Source organism: Protomyctophum parallelum (genome assembly GCF_964188405.1).
Source record: "Protomyctophum parallelum genome assembly, chromosome: 9".
NCBI lineage: Eukaryota > Metazoa > Chordata > Actinopteri > Myctophiformes > Myctophidae > Protomyctophum > Protomyctophum parallelum.
The window spans coordinates 4,393,134-4,413,742 of NC_139706.1; the positions used below are offsets into that span (position 1 = coordinate 4,393,134).

The 20,609-nt window shown below is 41.0% G+C and overlaps 1 protein-coding gene across 1 annotated transcript; it reads left to right on the forward strand.

The window, feature by feature from the left end:
• The first annotated feature begins 1,495 nt into the window (after positions 1 to 1,495).
• Positions 1,496 to 19,900, forward strand: LOC310864727 (myosin heavy chain, fast skeletal muscle-like). The gene is made up of 42 exons (XM_083773448.1): positions 1,496 to 1,604; positions 2,316 to 2,362; positions 2,765 to 2,983; positions 3,077 to 3,220; positions 3,398 to 3,554; positions 3,648 to 3,675; positions 3,768 to 3,879; positions 4,013 to 4,105; positions 4,190 to 4,253; positions 4,381 to 4,479; positions 5,458 to 5,561; positions 5,717 to 5,855; positions 6,126 to 6,244; positions 7,609 to 7,758; positions 7,852 to 8,022; positions 8,441 to 8,628; positions 8,810 to 8,925; positions 9,190 to 9,254; positions 9,494 to 9,581; positions 9,950 to 10,067; positions 10,153 to 10,276; positions 10,372 to 10,508; positions 11,526 to 11,781; positions 13,250 to 13,492; positions 13,648 to 13,824; positions 14,404 to 14,549; positions 14,637 to 14,727; positions 14,822 to 15,211; positions 15,562 to 15,688; positions 15,838 to 15,956; positions 16,044 to 16,240; positions 16,807 to 16,990; positions 17,124 to 17,289; positions 17,434 to 17,558; positions 17,700 to 18,008; positions 18,108 to 18,311; positions 18,396 to 18,521; positions 18,781 to 18,951; positions 19,035 to 19,139; positions 19,256 to 19,351; positions 19,536 to 19,664; positions 19,777 to 19,900. Exons 3-42 carry the CDS (start codon positions 2,777 to 2,779, stop codon positions 19,792 to 19,794), a joined length of 5,802 nt encoding a protein of 1,933 aa, XP_083629574.1. The 5' UTR covers positions 1,496 to 1,604; positions 2,316 to 2,362; positions 2,765 to 2,776; the 3' UTR covers positions 19,795 to 19,900.
• Positions 19,901 to 20,609: the final 709 nt, after the last annotated feature.

A 20,609-nucleotide genomic window follows, 5' to 3' on the forward strand; every position in this document is an offset into this window, starting at 1 on the left:
TGGTTTCTTTCTTATGAACTGGTGGGTGTGGCCACATAAAAACTGAATTTTAACACCTATTTGAGATCGGAATCAGAGCGCTCCATCTTTAAAGGGACATTTCACCACTGGAAGAAACTGCAGTCACTCAATGTTAATAGCATTTGTAGGAGATAACAGTAGCAAAATTTGAAATGTACACCCATATGGTAAGAAAAAGTTGTTGTGTGTTTGAATAGGGTTCGACTGAATTGCTGAATTTGTACAACGACCATAATGCTTTGGTGCACTGCCCCTCGGGGGGAGGCTGTTTGGAAGGAAGGAAGTGAGACCACATTTTCATGACCAATTTTGGTCATGAACATGGCGTCATGAGTTCATGACATCTAATGATATCTAAAAACACATAATAAACACATAAAACCCCCAGGAAAGTGTTTATTGTGTCCTAAACATTAAGATCTGGTTGCAAAAGGGGTCAAGTGGCCCTTTAAGTACAATAACAAATTCAATGTAATTACTGTACACCACTGCTGCTCAGCACTCGGTTTCACAGTTGTGAAAATAGCCGATCAACAAAAAAAATCCCTCTTTCTTAGGTAATATTGGCTATTTGACCAATGATTTTATTTTTATAAAAAAAAATATTTTTATTACTTTTAATACTTTAAGACCTTAAATTGTCACTTTAAAAATGTGCAGATACCCTGCATATACTTAACTACTGTACTGTTGAGTGAGAAAAAACAGTAAGCAAATCCCCCATTCATCATTTGGGGACCCCCTTTGGGCTCCCAACCCACAGTTTGAGAACCACTGGTCTATTCATTAAACACACTAGATTTGGGTATAGGCTACTTTGTATCTGCTTGATTTTATATAGGCAAGCTGTGAGTGAAAACCAACTTGGACTGTATCAGCTGTGTGAGAGAAGCTGTGTTTGCAATTAAACATGGAAGGTGTCTGTTAACTAATGCATTTATGGTGAAATGTAATGCTGAAATGTGATGAGCACAAGGAATGGAAATTGGGTTAGGGTGAGACACGTTAATGGGCTGGAGGTTGAGTGATTAATACCAGTGCTGCTCCTACATTGAAGTCAGTGCCATTAAGACATCTGACATCAGGACATCTAACCTAAATCTGAACTGTGACAAAACAATAAAAAATAACATCAAACCCCCCAAAATGCGACTAAAGCTTAAGAGTCCTAAGAGTGTGAAGCATACAATGGAAATACCAGTGGTGTAAAGTAACTAATTACATTTACTCAAATAATGGTCAATTTTGTGGTACTTTTACTTAAGTGGAGTATTTGCAATTCTCAACACATTTACGTATTTACTTTCCTCACTGAATATTAAAATAATGTATCATGCTGTCATGACTATACCAAAACAGGCACCCCACACCCTGCCAATTATGCTATTTTTATATCAGAGCCACTGGCATGGTCATAAAGTTTATGCACCTCCAAGATGCACTATCCAGTATCCGAATGGACGAACGAACCATTAAAGGCCATTCCTACTTTTACTTTCTGCATAGCATGCAATTGCAACTCATATAAGCCTGCTGAGCTGGTTGACACGGACCCACTGCAGAGGTGTTCCGCGTTTCATCTGGTGAGTGACACTTTATCTGTCTTTAATAGTCCTAACGTGTTAGATATCTAAGCTATGTATAGTCATATAAATGTTTTAGAGATGTTATCTAATCCTAGTCATATAAACCAGACATGTTAATTAGCATTTCATTAATATGACTCCTTACATACCACATAGATGACCCACTTAGTGGACAGCATAGTCCACATAGTGGACAGCATAATTGATGTTAAAATGTACAGATTTAAATTATTGACTGTATAGTCTTTTATTTGTAATTATGGTGTAGGCCAGATTGGAATTTGCTTTTGTTCATACATTTCTATTTAGACATTTAAATTACGTTATAATTAAAGTTAAATAATAATAATTTTACTTGAGTAGTAGTTTGGCTAGTGTAACCACCTCTGAATGTAACCTTAATTCATACAATGGAATGAAAGTGTATTAGAAAGGGGAAAATAATTCTAGCATTGCTTCAGTACAAAAAAAGAAAAAAGAAACAAGCCAATAACAAACAAACCAATGAAAAGAAGTGAATGGGCAAGCATCAATTCATTTCATTGCATGCAGTGATAATATTGGATGGAATGGATCACTCTTTTAAGATGTGGAACTAATGAGTAATTAAAAAATGTCTCTCATGAACTGCTGTGCGGCAAGAATGAACAATATAGGATTCATATAATACTAAATCATTCAAAATTATGTTTTTTTCCCCACACTTAGGACTTGTACTGCACTCAAGATTTCACTGCTACTGGTAGAGGGGAAAAGTGAGTGTTCATAATTTTTCTGTTAAACCTAGCATAGTCCTACAATGATCTGCTCAGATGTCAAGTCAGCAAAGGTGTCAACACCATCTATTGTCTGTCTGTAGAAAGACACACCAGCACACACTTTTATTCCATTTATTCTTTAGGTTCACACCCAGTAGCAGCAACAAATGTAGGCCCTTAGGCCTTCCTCAGCATAAAATAAATATAAAATAAGCAGAGGAAGGCCTATGGGCTGAAACGTCTGTTTGTTGCTGCTGCTGGGGGTAAACCTTTAATAAACAAAGAATCCTAAATGGATAAAAAAGTTAATGCTGTAATTCCTTTCTATAGACTACCCGATATTCTTATACTGAACTACCCAACTGAGTGCTTGCTTCTCCTCTCCTGAAATGTCTACAGAAAGCCGCCACCATGAGTACGGACGAAGAGATGAAGCAGTACGGCCAGGCCGCCATTTATCTCCGTAAGCCAGAGAGGGAGAGAATGGAAGCTCAAACTGCGCCCTTTGATGCCAAATCTGCAGCATATGTGGCTGATAAGGGCGAGCTGTACCTCAAGTGTAAGATTTTAAGCAAGGAGGGTACACAAGTCACCGTGGAAACGATTGACAAGAAAGAGGTAGGTGTATATAAAATCAAATAGTGGCACAGTACAACTGTAATCACATTAGATTCTGATGTTGTGCTTTTATTTTAATATTTTATTTTTTAGAAAAGAACTGTCCCTGAGGCGGACGTGCACCCTATGAACCCTCCCAAGTATGACAAGATTGAGGACATGGCCATGATGACCTACCTCAGTGAAGCCTCTGTCCTGTATAACCTCAAAGAGCGTTATGCAGCATGGATGATCTATGTAAGCTTTTCTACATGTTGAGAGCAGTACACTATTTCACCTGTCAAAGAAAGAAAAACACAAACACAGAGTACAAATTACATCATCAAATGAAAAACCGTAGAAAAACAAATGCAAACAAACTCATGGTTCTGAAGTTATGTTCAATGTTAATGTTCTCTCTCTTCTCCCCTTCAGACCTACTCTGGCTTGTTCTGTGCAACTGTGAACCCCTACAAGTGGCTCCCAGTGTACGACCAGGAGGTTGTAAATGCCTACAGAGGCAAGAAGCGTATTGAGGCTCCACCCCACATCTTCTCTGTCTCTGACAACGCCTTTCAGTTCATGCTGATGGGTACGTACTAGTCAGGACAATGTAAACAAATACATAACTACAATGGTTTTGTGCTGTGTATCCATGACAAAAAAATTGCTTTACATTTTACAGATAAAGAGAACCAGTCTGTCCTGATCACGTAAGTTTCCATCATCTACTAGGCATTAAAAAAAAAACATTGTACACAAATTCACTAAGTGCATTTATCTGAATGTATGCGTTTATAACCAGTGGAGAATCCGGTGCTGGGAAGACTGTGAACACCAAGCGTGTCATCCAGTACTTTGCAACAGCAGCAACTGCTAGTGGAGAGAAATCGGCCGCCGATAGTGGTAAAATTAAGGTACTGTATATGTATATGTTTTTAACTTTAACAAAAATGTTTTGGAACATAAAGCATTTATATGAAATATAGCAATTCAATTTAAAAGAATTCAGACCAAATTTTAAATTGGGCGATGTCTAAAACATTCTAGGGGTCACTGGAGGATCAGATTATTGCAGCCAATCCCTTGCTGGAGGCCTATGGTAATGCCAAGACTGTGAGGAATGACAACTCCTCTCGCTTTGTAAGTGTAAAATAATGACATTTTATGAGTAAACCTGCAATAATTCCACACGACGGATGCAACTAATTGTGCTATATCAAACAGGGTAAATTCATCAGAATCCATTTCAACAATGCGGGTAAATTGGCCAGTGCTGATATTGAGACATGTAAGTATGAAGTTCAGAGATAAGAAAATATATATTTGAGGATTACATTTTGACTTATGTACAACCCATATAGATTATTATTATTATTATTATTATTATTATTAATTATGTTGTACAACCCATATAGATCTGCTGGAGAAGTCTAGAGTGACCTACCAGCTTCCTCTAGAGAGAGGTTACCATATCTTCTTCCAAATGATGACCGACCACCTACCTGGGATTATTGGTAAATGGAATTATACTGATGATGCAGTGAGAACATAAATTAACTAGAAAAGTCGCAATTTTGAAAAATTGCAAAGTGTGGTTGCCGCAATCGGTTACATAGGCCCCTCCCACTAATTATTCTAGCCAATTACAATGTCACGTCACCCCTGTGATCATGCAGAAGTAATTTGTAGGGGATTTATCCCCCCAAATATAAAATTTCTGCAACAAAATTAATGTATTTTTTTTTATTTTTTTTTATTTGCGGCACCCCCTGTGGATGATAATGGAATTGCCTTTTACTCTGGGTTGATTAAACCACCCGTGACATGTGATTCAAATTTGGGATGGATTGGAAGTCTTTTGTAAAATAGGCCCCTCCCACTAATTTTGGACGATGATTACGGCCGCACGATACACACTATCAAAATTCTGTCTGTGTTGTTTTAATCGGATAGGTCCTCAGATCATGTGTACAAATGTTTTTGATATTTGGACATAATCTGTAGGAGCAGAAATTGTGTTTTGGAGAAAATTCGAAATGGCGGAAAATAAATTTGATTTTACGACATACGGTTCAAGAGTTGGGGGCTGTTATAGCGCCACCATATAGCCGACCGCTATAATTATAAGTTAATTAATTTTAATAATTATTAGGAACCTGCACTCCTAGTTTTGTAACTATAGCCCTTACGGTCTCCGAGGAAAAAATACTTCAACGTGACTTTTCGCATTTTCCGATTCATGTCAATGGGGAAATGTAATGCACAAATACATTAATTCAATCAGTAAACATTAAACATTTCTCTTAGCAAAATACAATTCCCGATGAAGCCGGTCAAGTGTGTGCCATGAAAACTGTGGGATAAGTAGTGAACCAAAGTTTAGGGTTACTCTAGAAAGAAGTAAAACAAATAAAGTGTTACTATTACTAGTCTGGTTGAACCACACTAATGAATAGAAACACATGTTCACACTTTTTTTTATCCCTTCTCAGAAAGTTGTCTCATCACCAACAACCCATACGACTTCCCGTTGATCAGCATGGGTCAGATCACTGTGGCCAGCATTGATGACAAAGTCGAGTTGGAGGCTACAGATGTAAATGGACATTATTTTACATTTCTAATACTCACTGTGAATTGCAGTTGCTCTGCAAAAGAACATTTCTACAGCAGTGGTTTTCAGGCCATGATCTCCCAAAATAATCCTATTTAAACTGGATTGCTAATATAATGCTTAATCTCAATCTTCAGGATGCTATTGACATCCTGGGCTTCAACGCTGAGGAGAAACAGGCCATCTACAAGTTCACCGGTGCAGTGATGCATCATGGGGTGTTGAACTTCAAACAGAAGCAGCGTGAGGAACAGGCGGAGCCAGACGGCACGGAGGGTAAGTTGCATCTTCAACAAAAAATGTGATAGTTCTATATTTATTTATTTCAAAAGAACTAAGCTAAATATATTTTCAATATATTGTCATTATTTATTTATATTATACTGTTTATACTGAAGGTTATTTGGTTTACCTAAATGGTCCTAGATTACTAGCTGTATGCATTCAATGTATTACCAATTGTGTTTAACTTTCTTAAATCGCACTCTGGATTAAGCGTCTGCTAAATGCCTGAATCGTAAATTGCAAATTGTATGTTCATTTCAGTGGCTGACAAGATCTGCTACCTGTTGGGTCTGAACTCAGCGGATATGCTTAAGGCATACTGCTACCCCAGAGTTAAAGTGGGAAATGAATATGTCACTAAAGGACAAACTGTGCCACAGGTGAGTAAAGTTACATTATTTCCATGTTCTGATTTCATACACACCTTATAAGTTGTGTCCAGACTGTTTTAAATCATTATTAAAATGATCCTCCAACATTATTGTCTCAGCCAGGCTGAAGGCGAGGCAGAGATTATGTTTTGCACCATGTCTGTGTGTCTCTGAGCAGCTAATCTCAGGCATTGTTTGGCCGCGAAACTATGCATGCACACTCCCTGGATCGGTGGATCCCAGAGCAGAACCTCTGCCCCAAATCTTTCAGATTGGCGTAATCGGCGCGCCACTAGGAGGTCGATTTTTGCAAAACACATGTCCTAGTCCTACAGATTTTGTCCAAACATCATGCAAACCGGTACACAGTATCTCTATATCCATTAAACTGAACAAAATGCATGAACGCAGTGTGCAATTTCTGTGAAATTTTGCACGCATATTCCCATACAGCCGAGGAAGTAAACATTTCAAATCAGCCTCATGGTGGCACTATAACAGGCCGATTGGCATTTTTACAGGTAACTGCACTGATTTGCTTAAAACTTTGACCAAGGCCAAGGAAAAACCTTTGCCCTGCATTTTTGCTACAAAAACAACAGCACACTGCAGAAACATGTGCAGTTCCAAGTACCTCTATATACTGACATGTTTGGCGCCTGCTGGCCTAGTGGTCCAGGACAGGCGCATGCCACATATCTAGGCTCTGCCCGTAGTGCGTTGTGTGTTTGAGTCCCGTTCATGACAACGTTTGGTCCATGTTTTTCCCGGTCTCTCTCTCTCCCTCTTCCCTGTCCATCTTCACTTGTATCTATCAATAAAGGCAAACAAGCAAAAAACTAATCTTTAAAAAAAAACATATAAAAAAACTACAGTATATATGGGTATGCGCGTGACATAATCATCAAACCCGGAAGTTATGCGGGAATGTCTACTAAGTGGCAAAAAACTACTTTCTGGCCTTGACAGCCAAATAGAGAAGTTGTATTTGATTGCATCTAACTGACTGTCACTCACTTTGCCACTCGATTTGCCATTCACTTTATGCATGTGCATACCCTCTATTGTGTATCCAACCCTAAAACCCATCCCGCTCACTCAGATCAGCTAACACAGGGAAGCTGTCAACCTTCCCTAAAGCTCTCGGGAGAGACTCTTCTCCCTTCTGGCTCTCAAACTTTTGGAATAAACTTTCCATTGCAGTTAGAACTGCAGACAAACTCAGAATCTTCCACCGTAATCTGAAGAGTCACCTCTTCAGACTCCACCCTAGCCCGTAACACTTGGTCTAGCCTTGAAAACCTTGCAGGCTTATGCAAAGGCTAAAATTGCTTAAATTGTGTAATTCACTATAATGTTCCTATTTCCTTTAGACAATGAACTCAGTCAGTGCCTTGGCCAAGTCCATCTATGAGAAGCTGTTCTTGTGGATGGTCATTAAGATCAACGGGATGCTGGACACCAAGCAGCAAAGAAACTTCTACATTGGTGTGCTGGACATCGCTGGTTTTGAAATCTTTGATGTAAGCATGGACTTGTTTTAAGTTGGAGACTAAATATTTTTGTCACAGTTACACATTTACAAGAGATTGGGCTAATGATATTTCCTCTCACAGTTCAACACCCTGGAGCAGCTGTGCATCAACTTCACCAATGAGAAACTGCAACAGTTTTTCAACCACACCATGTTTGTTCTGGAACAAGAAGAATACTTGAAAGAGGGAATTCCCTGGGATCTCGTTGACTTCGGCATGGACTTGGCTATCTGCATTGAGCTCATTGAGAAGGTAGGTACTGTACATGGACTTGGCTGCCTGCAATTGACCTGAATACATACACTGTTGCATTGAGTTGATTGAGAAGGTATAGAATTATTAATAGTATAGCGTATTATATTATTATGTATTGCTATGGACTTAGGTATCAGCATTGCGTTCATTGAAGGTATACAATAATTTTGTGCTTTAATGGACATAATGTACACACACACACACACACACACACACACACACGCACACACGCACGCACACACAAACACACACACACACACACACACACACACACACACACACACACACACACACACACACACACACACACACACACACACACACACACACACACACACACACACACACACACTTATTTTTTTTGTCATTGGCACTAAGCTTTTGTTGATTTGTCTCTTTTATGTCCTTCCCAAAGCCCTTGGGCATCTTCTCCAGCCTTGAAGAGCAGTGCATGTTCCCAAAAGCTACAGACAAAAGTTTTGCAGAGAAGTTGATTGACCTGCATCTGGGGAAGAACAAGGCCTTTGAGAAACCCAAGCCTGGTAAAGGCAAGGGTGAGGCTCACTTCTCCCTGGTCCACTATGCTGGAACTGTGGACTACAGGTGAACAGAACCCTATAGTATGCATATTATGCACTGTATATATAATTATATATTATATAATATAATATAACCGGAGCTGTGGACTACAGTTTTCGATTAATTGAGTATGGAGGACCCCAATGGAAACAAGCGATAGGCTTTTGTTAAAAAACTGTTAATAAAGTAATCAATCAATCAACAGCATCACAGGATGGCTAGAGAAGAACAAGGATCCTCTCAACGACTCTGTGGTGCAGCTGTACCAGAAGTCTACAGTGAAGCTGCTCTGTACATTATATCCCCCACCTGAGCCTGAAGGTATGTTTATTACAATTGGTTTGGAGCATTTAGCATATTGGGAACTGGAGTTATGGCTGTACCCCAGGCAATAGGAACACAAAGAGGGCGGGACAACAACAAATTAATATAGGACAATAATATAATATAATGTGTTCTATCCCCCACCTAAGCCTGAAGGTATTGTTATATTAATACTATAAACATTCAGAAACTGACAAGAGGGGAAGCATTTTCATTCTACTGTATATAACTAATGATAACTCATGATTCTAATTTAAACAGATAATACCAAGAAGGGAGGCAAGAAGAAGGGTGGTTCCATGCAGACTGTGTCTAGTGCTTTCAGGGTAATAATATCTTTTCATTATTATCAACATATATCCCTGTAAGAATGAAGCGTTATTATTATCAACATTATATCCATGTAAAAAATTGTCTTTAAATGTTGGAATTAAAGTTTGAAGTAAAAGTTAAAGTATGTTTTTAAAAACAATCTAAATCTGCAAAGTAAGTAGTATCTAAAGAGTTCAAATAACTACAACATTCTATCACTTTTGACTAATTATAAACCTTTATGTCTCAATAGGCAAACTTGCAGTTGCTGATGACCAACTTGAGGAGCACACATCCTCACTTTGTGCGTTGCCTGATTCCCAACGAGTCCAAGTGTCCAGGTAAACAGAAAAGAAACATTTGACGCTTTATCAATTCTCTTCTAGAGGCCCTAAGGAAGACCGTGTATGCGGAAAAGGCTTTCGACCAGGTGGAATGTTCATACTTGTTCTCAGTGATGGAAAGATTTGACATGGGAGATAGGTTCATTACATGGATTAGGCTATTGTACAGCAACCCCACTGCAGCTAGGAGACTGACTAACCAGACACTGTCCTCACAATTTGCTTTAGCTCTAGGGCCCTTTTCCCAGACAATTATAGCAAATGCTATATTTCTATTTTGGTTGACTCGTTTTGACTCATTAAATGCAACTTTGGCCAGTGCGTAACTATTTTGTTGTAATAATAATGAAGCAACATATTTACAGGACTGATGGAGAACTTCCTGGTCATCCACCAGCTGAGGTGTAATGGTGTGCTGGAGGGCATCAGAATTTGTAGAAAGGGCTTCCCAAGCAGAATCCCCTATGCTGACTTCAAGCAGAGGTATCAATTCCTTTTTCCAGCAGCTTTTAGTTCCAAACGTATTAACGGGAGGCATGCAAAATGACCATGAACTTCTGCTAAACAGATACAAAGTACTGAACGCCAGCGCATGTCCCGAAGGCGCGTTCATGGACAACAAGAAGGCATCTGAGAAGCTGCTTGGGTCCATTGACGTACCTGTTGATGATTACAGGTTTGGACACACCAAGGTAAACACACTCCCAATCTGGTTTAACATTATGGACAGAGGACTAAAATAGATGTTATGGTTGTTTAGTTACAGTGTTTGTGACATTGTATTCAGGTGTTCTTCAAAGCTGGTCTGCTGGGTGTCCTTGAAGAGATGCGAGATGAAAAGCTGGCTGCTCTGGTCGGCATGACTCAGGCAATCGCAAGGGGTTACATCATGAGGAAGGAGTATGTCAAGATGACGGCTAGGAGGTACTTTGAAAACATCTATTCAATAAAAGAAATAAAGTGTCAAATCACTATAATAAAATAGCAAAAATTGCAGAGCAAGCTTTTGATGATGGTGGCAAGGAAAAATCTCCTTAATAAACAGCAGAAGAAACCTCTAGCAGAATCTGGCTATAGGATGGGGGGGTCATCCTGCATTTACATTGCGGCGGTTAACAACAATAATACCAACAGCAATAATAACAACAACTAGAAAAAGTGCCCTTCTGGGCACAGGTCTCCACCAGGATGAGCAGATGTGAAAAATTCCAGGCAAAGGTTTTTCCTTGGCCTCTAGGGAGTTGGCATACAAAGTTATCCACAGATCCGTGCAGTTAGAGGTAAAAACACTTTTCGGCCAGTTATAGCGCCACCTTGAGGCTGAGTTGAAATTGTTCATGTGGCATTTCGTCCTCGGCCTAGTGGGAATGTGGGTGCACAATTTCACGGAAATCACGCGATGTGTTCATGATTTGCAGCATTTTGTTTGAAACTGAGCACTCCTGTGAACTTTGGAAGCCAATCTTAACCAATCAGGATGGAGTCTGATAAATCTGAAAGACCCGTTTCGTTGAATGGCTCTAGAGAGACTGTGTACCAATTTGCGCGATGTTTGGACAAAATCTGTAGGTGTACTGTGCAAAAACTTGTTTTGCACAAAGCGGCCTCCTGGTGGCGCTATAACAGGCCGTTCTGGAATGTTTGGGGCAGAGGTTCATCGTTGGCATCCAGGGAGTGTGTGTGCAAAATATGGCATCGACCGGGTTAACGGTGGCCGAGATTAGCTGTTCACGGACACACGGACGGACGGACACACACACACACGGACGGACGGACACACGGACGGACGGAGTGCAAAACATACTCTCCCCACATGCCTTCGGCCTGGTGGAGACAACAATAGTACAACTATAATGACACAATTATATAATAACAGCCTGCAGGCGTATTACATGGAAACCCTCAATCTACATTTCAATCATGATCCACTGTTGTCCACAGAGAGGCCATTTACAGCATCCAGTTCAACGTCCGCTCATTCGTCAATGTGAAAAACTGGCCATGGATGATGGTCTACTACAAGATCAAGCCTCTCTTGCAGAGTGCTGAGACTGAGAAGGAGCTGCAGAACATGAAGGAGAACTATGAAAAGATGAAGACTGACCTGGCCACTGCCCAGGCCTTGAAGAAGACACTGGAAGAGAAATTGATAGCTGTGGTGCAGGAGAAGAATAACCTTGCAGCTGCATCGGCATCAGTAAGTAGCTACACTTGTACAGGAAATTGTTACAGGAAGTTGCTAATATTTCATATTGTTTATCATCTTAAAGGGCAAGACCACTTTTTTGAGATTTGAGTTGTATAGTTACGTTGCCATGCCAAGAAATCAAAAATAATTGCTCCATTGATTAGAAATTGATAATTCAAAATATTCTCCTCGTTGACGCTGAAAGAGCTCTCATAGTCACTCTTTTAAATTAACACAAACTAAATTGATTCAGACAATAGCCTATAGAGCATCACCAAACCCAGTACTCTTTTTGTTTTTAATAATAACGTTAACTTCCTGTTGAATTTACTATTTGAAGATCTGGATCCACGGATCCAGTCCGGGTTTGGTGATGCTCTATATTGTCTGAATCAACTTTGTTTGTTTGTTTACGTACTAAAAGAGTGACTTTGAGGGCTTAGGTCGAAACGTTAGTCGTTCTGTATACTAGTACCTAATAAAAGGCTCTAAATGTCCGTGCTGCTCCAGTGTCCTCTCCTCCTTCAGTGACTTTGTGAGCTGTTTCAGTGTACAATGTAAGTCAATGAGGAGAATATTTTCAATGATCAATTTCTAATTACTAGAGCAATTATTTTTGATTTCTTGTCCACATTTGGAGAACATCATGATGGCAAGGTAAATACACAACCCAAATCTCTACCAAAGTCGACCACCAGGCATTCTCTGCCATGGTATACATTGCAGACCATGGCAGAGAATGCCTGGTGGTCGAACGGCTGTTCAGTACAAGGGCCTGACCCAATTTGACATTCTTCTGTGGGGAGGGTGAATTTGAATATGCAACTGCTATTCACCCACGCACTACTATAGTATATCCTTTTGGAGGAGGTTGATACACTACTATATTATATCCTTTTGGAGGAGTTTGATTAGTTTGAGCATAGACTGACACCACGTTAGACAGGAACGCCCACAAATGTCACATCCGGTTTTAGCCCAGGGTAAGAATTTTCTATGGCTGCCAATGCAACTTGGTCCAATCCTTAATCACATACGGACAAACATCTATGCTGATAATATCTAACTTGCGGAGGTAGCGTGCCTTGTCCACGGGCAACAGATCTTTCAACGTATGGCATTGCAAATACGTTTGCAATATTGTTTTGGAAATGCCGCAAATTGCATTGCAGTGAACGAAAGCAAATCACAACTTCCCCCGGGGGTTTGGCGGAGTCACAGCTTGAAGCTCTGAATACGCGCCGTGGTGTCAGTCTATTAGTCCGACATGCGGGAACAGCGGTCGGACTACCGCTCGAACATGTGCTGCTCCCGTGATTGCGGTTGTGGTTATGTTAGGGATAGAGGTAGGTGGTCGGTCTAATGACCGTCGGATCAAAACACGTGTCGGAACTTAGTACTGCACCCCTCCAGCTTCTTCCTTGTCCTCACCTCACCCAGAACAAATGCTGACAAATTCATTTTCATTGACAACTAGGGAGACGAGGCTCTGAATGATGCTGAGGAGAGATGTGAAGGTCTTATTAAAAGTAAGATCCAGTTGGAGGCAAAGCTCAAAGAGACGACCGAGAGACTGGAGGACGAGGAGGAGATCAATGCAGAACTGACTGCCAAGAAGAGAAAGCTGGAGGATGAATGCTCTGAGCTCAAGAAGGACATTGATGACCTGGAGCTCACCTTGGCCAAAGTGGAGAAGGAGAAACACGCCACTGAAAACAAGGTATAGATTATACTCAAGATCATACACTAGTTACAGACTTGTAAGGGTCAATTCCTCCCCTAAAGGAACCCTGAGAGTCCCTGGAATGCACTTTGAAAAGCACTGATTGAATTTGAGCCCTTCTATGACAACACATTATGTTTTGCTTCTATCAGGTGAAGAACCTGACTGAGGAGATGGCGTCTCAGGATGAGAGCGTCGCTAAGCTGACCAAGGAGAAAAAAGCCCTCCAAGAGGCCCATCAGCAAACCCTGGATGACCTGCAGGCAGAGGAGGACAAAGTCAACACTCTGACCAAGGCCAAGACCAAGCTGGAGCAGCAAGTTGACGATGTGAGTTTACCAAAGGGAATCAGATGTTTTGAATTTAAAGATGGAGTGCAGTGATTTCTTTCCACCCTAAAACATGATCATCAGGTACTATTATTATATGAGGTGGACAATTTCTTTCCCAAAAAGTGTACAGTATTTGTTAAAATGTTGTTTTTATGTGGACACGCCCACCATTTCATTAAGTATGCCTGGTTTGCCTGCAGGTGGGTGGTGATGGGTGGTGATCCACCTGAACTGAAGCCACACCCACAGCTGTTATTGGATGAGAAAGAGGGAGGGGTTAGGGATGATTTTGTGATGTTACTATATCACTGTTTTTTCATTGGCACGTTTGAATGTCAATGTTTCAGCCTCCAGGAAGAAACCCTAAATACAAAGGGAAGACATCATTGCAACCTTGAACCTTGCACATAACAACCACACCAAGGGGTCTAATGAAGTACTGTGACCTTATAAACACATGAAAAACTGGAAAAGATACAAATATCACGGCACTCCATCTTTAATATTATGTGTTATTACTTACTTACGTATGTTTATTGTTGTACTGATTAATAAGAACAATAAATTGTTGTGCAGTTGGAGGGTTCTCTGGAGCAAGAGAAGAAGCTCCGCATGGACCTGGAGAGAGCCAAGAGAAAGCTTGAGGGTGATCTGAAACTGGCCCAGGAATCCATCATGGACCTGGAAAATGACAAGCAGCAATCTGACGAGAAGATAAAGAAGTAATGTGCACCAACAATATGAAATGTCATGGAGAGAAACCACCTGCAGAATGATGCTAAAATATGACTATTGACTTTATTCAACAGGAAGGACTTTGAAGTAAGCCAGCTTCTGAGTAAGATTGAGGATGAACAATCTTTGGGGGCCCAGCTGCAGAAGAAGATCAAAGAACTCCAGGTATTTTTATTTTCTGTAAAATCAATTAATAATAAGTAGGCCTAAGTGTGAATGGTTATTTTCAGATGTTAATCTAACATCATTCATTTGAAAGGCTCGTATTGAAGAACTGGAGGAGGAGATCGAGGCAGAGCGTGCCGCTCGTGCCAAAGTGGAGAAGCAGAGAGCCGATCTCTCCAGGGAACTTGAAGAGATCAGTGAGAGGCTGGAGGAGGCTGGAGGCGCCACCGCTTCTCAGATCGAGATGAACAAGAAGCGCGAGGCTGAGTTCCAGAAGCTGCGTCGTGACCTTGAAGAGTCCACCCTGCAGCATGAGGCCACTGCTTCTGCTCTCCGTAAGAAACAGGCCGACAGCGTGGCGGAACTTGGTGAACAGATCGACAACCTCCAGAGAGTCAAGCAGAAACTGGAGAAGGAGAAGAGTGAATACAAGATGGAGATCGATGACCTGTCCAGCAACATGGAGGCTGTTGCTAAGGCAAAGGTATGATGAAATGCCATGGTATAATATCATTCTTGAGACAAAATAAGGTGTTTAAAGTTTAATGAAATACTCAAATTTTAAAACTGATAGTTTCACATGGCATTAAAAGGCAGTCTTTATAGCTCAGATTTAACAGTGGGAATGTTTAAAACAAGTAATCTTGTGAACGAGTATGGTGATTGCAAACTCTAAATGTTATGAAGCTGTTAAGATAGTGTTGGGTAAGGAAACCATACAGTTATAAACCGGAGGGCGGGATTATAGACTCCATCGATTGGCTTTGCTTTATCAAAGCAATGAACCTATCTGAAAAAAAAAGATGATTGAACATGTATAATGTTCGTTTCCAGGGAAATCTTGAGAAGATGTGCCGCACCCTTGAGGATCAACTTAGTGAAATCAAGGCCAAGAGTGATGAAAACGTTCGCCAGATCAATGATATCGGCGCTCAGAGAGCAAGACTGTTGACAGAGAACGGTAAATGTTCATTTAATCATAAATCATTTGTCTACATGGTTTGTCGATGGTACTTGAGCAAATTGACGCTATTAGAGATAATGCTTTTGATCCACAGTGATTCCAGGACCGATTATATGTTTGAAATTAATATTCAAATTTCTAATTAGGTGAGTTTAGTCGTCAACTGGAGGAGAAAGAAGCTCTGGTCTCTCAGCTCACAAGAGGCAAGCAGGCCTTCACCCAACAGATTGAGGAGTTGAAGAGACTTGTTGAAGAGGAGGTTAAGGTGAGGAACAGATTATTTTCCCTTTTAGTTTCATAATCTTTGTCATTTCATTCAGCTGACATTGTTTTTTCTATTTTCTTCTGACAGGCAAAGAATGCCCTTGCTCATGCTGTGCAATCAGCTCGCCATGACTGTGACCTTCTGAGGGAGCAGTTTGAGGAGGAGCAGGAGGCGAAGGCAGAGCTGCAGCGTGGAATGTCTAAGGCCAACGCTGAGGTGTGTCAGTGGAGGAGCAAGTATGAGACTGATGCTGTCCAACGCACTGAGGAGCTGGAGGAGGCCAAGTAAGTCAGCAGTGTTTTTACCATAGAGTTATCCCGGTATATAAACTAGAGAGCGGACAGCCCCCACTATTAATTTCAATAGAAGTTGCTCACTGGCATTTGAAGCACCCGGAAGAACGCTCTACTGCCGCATTGAAAATGTGGAAGTGCTAACTCGTGAACAAGCGCTCTGTGTTAAACCCCAGCTGCGCACTCTTTTGCTCGAGCTACATGCACGAGCAAAACCGCCTGCCTGCAGTTGCAGCTTTGGCCAGAAGGGTTGGGCGACTTCAACGTTTCCTAGATGCTCTGGGGGCTCGGTTTTACACTGTCAGGTACCACTAGGCCTGTCGCCCAATCGCGATTATCTGAGATAATCGCTTGAGATTAAAAAAAATCTAAATGGGCATAATCGTGATATTCATTTCAATGTCAAAATGTCAAAAAAATGTTTTCCAACATTTTCAGAAAGAGTGGAATTAGCAGATCTACAAGGTCAAAACGCATCACACGTTTTGCCCTAGGCTCCACTCACTATACAAAACATTTCCCACAATAATCGAATTCCATTGAAAACTGATCAACAGGAAGAAGCTCGCCCAGCGTCTTCAGGAGGCTGAGGAGCAAATCGAGGCTGTGAATTCCAAGTGCGCCTCTCTGGAGAAGACCAAACAGAGACTCCAGGGTGAAGTGGAAGACCTCATGATTGATGTGGAGAGGGCCAATGGTTTGGCTTCCAACCTCGACAAGAAACAGAGGAACTTCGATAAGGTGCTTTGACGTACATTATTACAAAATAATTATTGTGTCCTTAAAGTGGGGTAAATGCCACATTTCATTACAAATGGTGTGCAGGTCCTTAAAGTGGAGGTACATGACACATTTCATTACAAATTGTATGCAGGTCCTGGCAGAATGGAAGCAGAAATTTGAAGAGGGACAGGCAGAACTGGAGGGAGCTCAGAAAGAGGCTCGTTCTCTCAGCACTGAGTTGTTTAAGATGAAGAATTCCTACGAGGAGTCTCTGGACCAACTGGAGACCATGAAGCGTGAAAACAAGAACCTGCAACGTACGTTTTCAGATCATTCTTTTAAGAGCAACAGTTAAAAAAAATAAAAAATAAACAGATCAAATGGTGGATCAGGCTACAACTTTATTAAAATGCAAATACAAAATATTAGCTGACTGATTAATTACTTTCAATCCACTGCAGAGGAGATCTCAGACTTGACTGAACAGATCGGTGAGACTGGAAAGAGCATCCATGAGCTGGAGAAGTCCAAGAAGCAGACAGAGACAGAGAAGTCAGAGATCCAGACAGCCTTGGAGGAAGCAGAGGTATTAAATAAAATACAGACATCTATAACCTAAAGTTTTATTTATTTCGATACGTTTTTACATTCAAACAGTGTAGCAGTATAATGATGGATGTTATATTAAAAAAGTCCTACAACCTTTTGATCCTGTATTGGATTTCAGGGTACTCTGGAGCACGAGGAGTCCAAGATTCTCCGTGTCCAACTGGAGCTCAACCAGATCAAGGGTGAGGTGGACAGGAAGCTGGCAGAGAAGGATGAAGAGATGGAGGGGATCAAGAGGAACAGCCAGAGGGTGGTTGACTCCATGCAGAGCACTCTGGATTCTGAGGTCAGGAGCAGAAATGATGCCCTTAGAATCAAGAAGAAGATGGAGGGAGACCTGAACGAGATGGAGGTTCAGCTGAGTCACGCCAACCGCCAGGCTTCTGAGTCCCAGAAGCAGCTGAGGAACGTTCAGGGACAGCTTAAGGTGCAAAACATATTTAGACACATCTTCAAACAATGGAACTGCTTTGAACAAATCACATTCTGATGTTTCTCTTATCGTGACCACCTCGATTTATTTTAGGATGCCCAACTGCACCTTGATGATGCCTCCAGAGGCCAAGAAGATAGCAAGGAGCAAGCTGCTATGGTGGAGCGTAGGAACGGTCTAATGGTCGCTGAGATCGAGGAGCTGAGAGTGGCTGTGGAACAGACAGAGAGAGGCCGCAAAGTGGCTGAGCAAGAACTGGTGGATGCCAGTGAGCGTGCTGGACTGTTGCACTCTCAGGTAAGTCAATGGAAAAACTCAACAACATATTTTTAAAATACAACTCATTCATACTTGCATTGCTAAACGGAATCTTTATTTTAGAACACAAGCCTTGCGAACACCAAGAAGAAACTTGAAACCGACCTGATCCAGGTCCAAGGTGAAGTGGATGACAGTGTTTCAGAAGCAAGGAATGCTGAGGATAAGGCCAAGAAAGCCATCACTGATGTAAGTTAGGAGCTCTGCCTCTTATCCAATATACCAGGACAATTAGGGTTTTTGCCCCCCTATGATGTTTTTGTTTCCATCTGGTCTTATGACCAGGATTAGTATCTGTTTATTACCCTATTATTACCTGTTATATTACAAGATATTTTCTCGCAGTCAACATTAATATAAATGTAATCTATGTACCATGTTTGTCAAGTGTGCAGTGACATGATTATTTCCTTGCAGGATAATTAAGTACATTTTATTTTCTTTCCAGGCTGCTATGATGGCCGAGGAGCTGAAGAAGGAGCAGGACACCAGCTCTCACCTGGAGAGGATGAAGAAGAACCTGGAGGTCACAGTCAAGGACCTGCAGCACCGTCTGGATGAGGCTGAGAACCTGGCTATGAAGGGAGGCAAGAAGCAGCTCCAGAAACTGGAGTCTAGGGTAAGATGTGGTTTACTTCAACACAGCTTATAGTCAATGAAATAAGAATATGTAATTTCATAGTGCATAATTCCTTTGTGAAGGTGCGTGAACTGGAGGGAGAGGTCGACAATGCACAGAAAGGTGGAGCAGACGCTATTAAAGGTGTCCGCAAGTACGAGAGGAGAGTGAAGGAGCTGACATACCAGGTACTATCATGTTCACTTAAATATCCATCATGCCACTAACTAAATGAATAGATTGCATGAACTACAAAATACAAATACAAAGAACTATAAATGTCATAAATTCACTCTCACTTCAGACTGAAGAGGACAAGAAGAATGTTGCCAGGCTTCAGGATCTGGTAGACAAACTGCAGATGAAGGTGAAGGGCTACAAGAGGCAGGCTGAGGAAGCGGTAAGACAACATACATCATTAGTTGTGTTCGCCATGGGCTAGAGTGTTAATAGTTAGTGTTAATAACACTAACATGAACATTAGCCACAACCACACTTTACAGTTTTTCTGAAATTGTCTTGCTTGGACTGTAAGGTGCTCTTTTCAAATATTGAGGCTTTGAACCATCTCTATCATATTGTAGGAGGAAGCAGCCAACACTCACCTGTCTAAGTGCAGAAAGGTTCAGAATGAGCTAGAGGAGGCAGAGGAGCGTGCTGACATCGCTGAATCCCAGGTCAACAAGATGAGATCTAAAAGTCGTGACTCTAAGGTAAATAAATACATGTGCAATATCAAGGTTTATTATGTTGGCTGTCTAAGATGGCTAAGATTTAACAAAATAAATCATGTTGAATATCTAATAGCATACTCCTATTTTACAGGGAAAGGATGCTGAATAACTTCTCCAATACAACTCACCATAAAAACTCATAAAATATGACGCATTGTATTCAAAATGTCATACAATATGACCCATTGTATTCAATAAAGGTGTCATTTCATGTATTCATTGTACATTGTATTCATTACTTCACTTTGTATTGTCAGGTTGGTCAGAGTATTCTGGTTTCAATTAACTCACACGTCCACTATATAGTATATACTATTTTGTAAAACCATTGCAAGGATAAATAAATGTACTTAAAGCAGCACTATATGTAACTTTCCTCTTCTACGGATTTGAACCCAGTTTCCTGTGTGCTGTGCTGAAATGTTACCATTGATCTAATAGAGCTGGCCTGCTTGCTCAGGGGATAAATTGAATCTTGACCAAAATTCATATCAGATCCTGTGTCTAGCTGAGACGTGACCTTTGACATTATCTAAATGTCTCTAGAAGAGCAGGGAGACGAATGCTACGACCTCAAATATATAAGTTATCTTGTATTAAAGGGCCACTTCACCCCTTTTGCAACCAGATCTTATTTTAAATGAGCATTCAGTGATTTGGAAACCCCCGGTCCATTTTAGTCATGATGCCATGTTCAGACCCAAATTTGTCATGAAAATGTGACTCACTTCCTTTCTGGAAGTCAAGTCACAACTTCACGCAGCCTCCCCCTCTCCACAAGGAGGGGCAGTGCACAAAAGCATTATGGTTATTGTAGGAATTCAGCTATCCAGTCAAACCCTAGTCAAACACACAGACTTCATTATTTTTCTGGCCATAGGGTGCACATTTGAAATTGTTATCTACTACAAACACTATTAACAT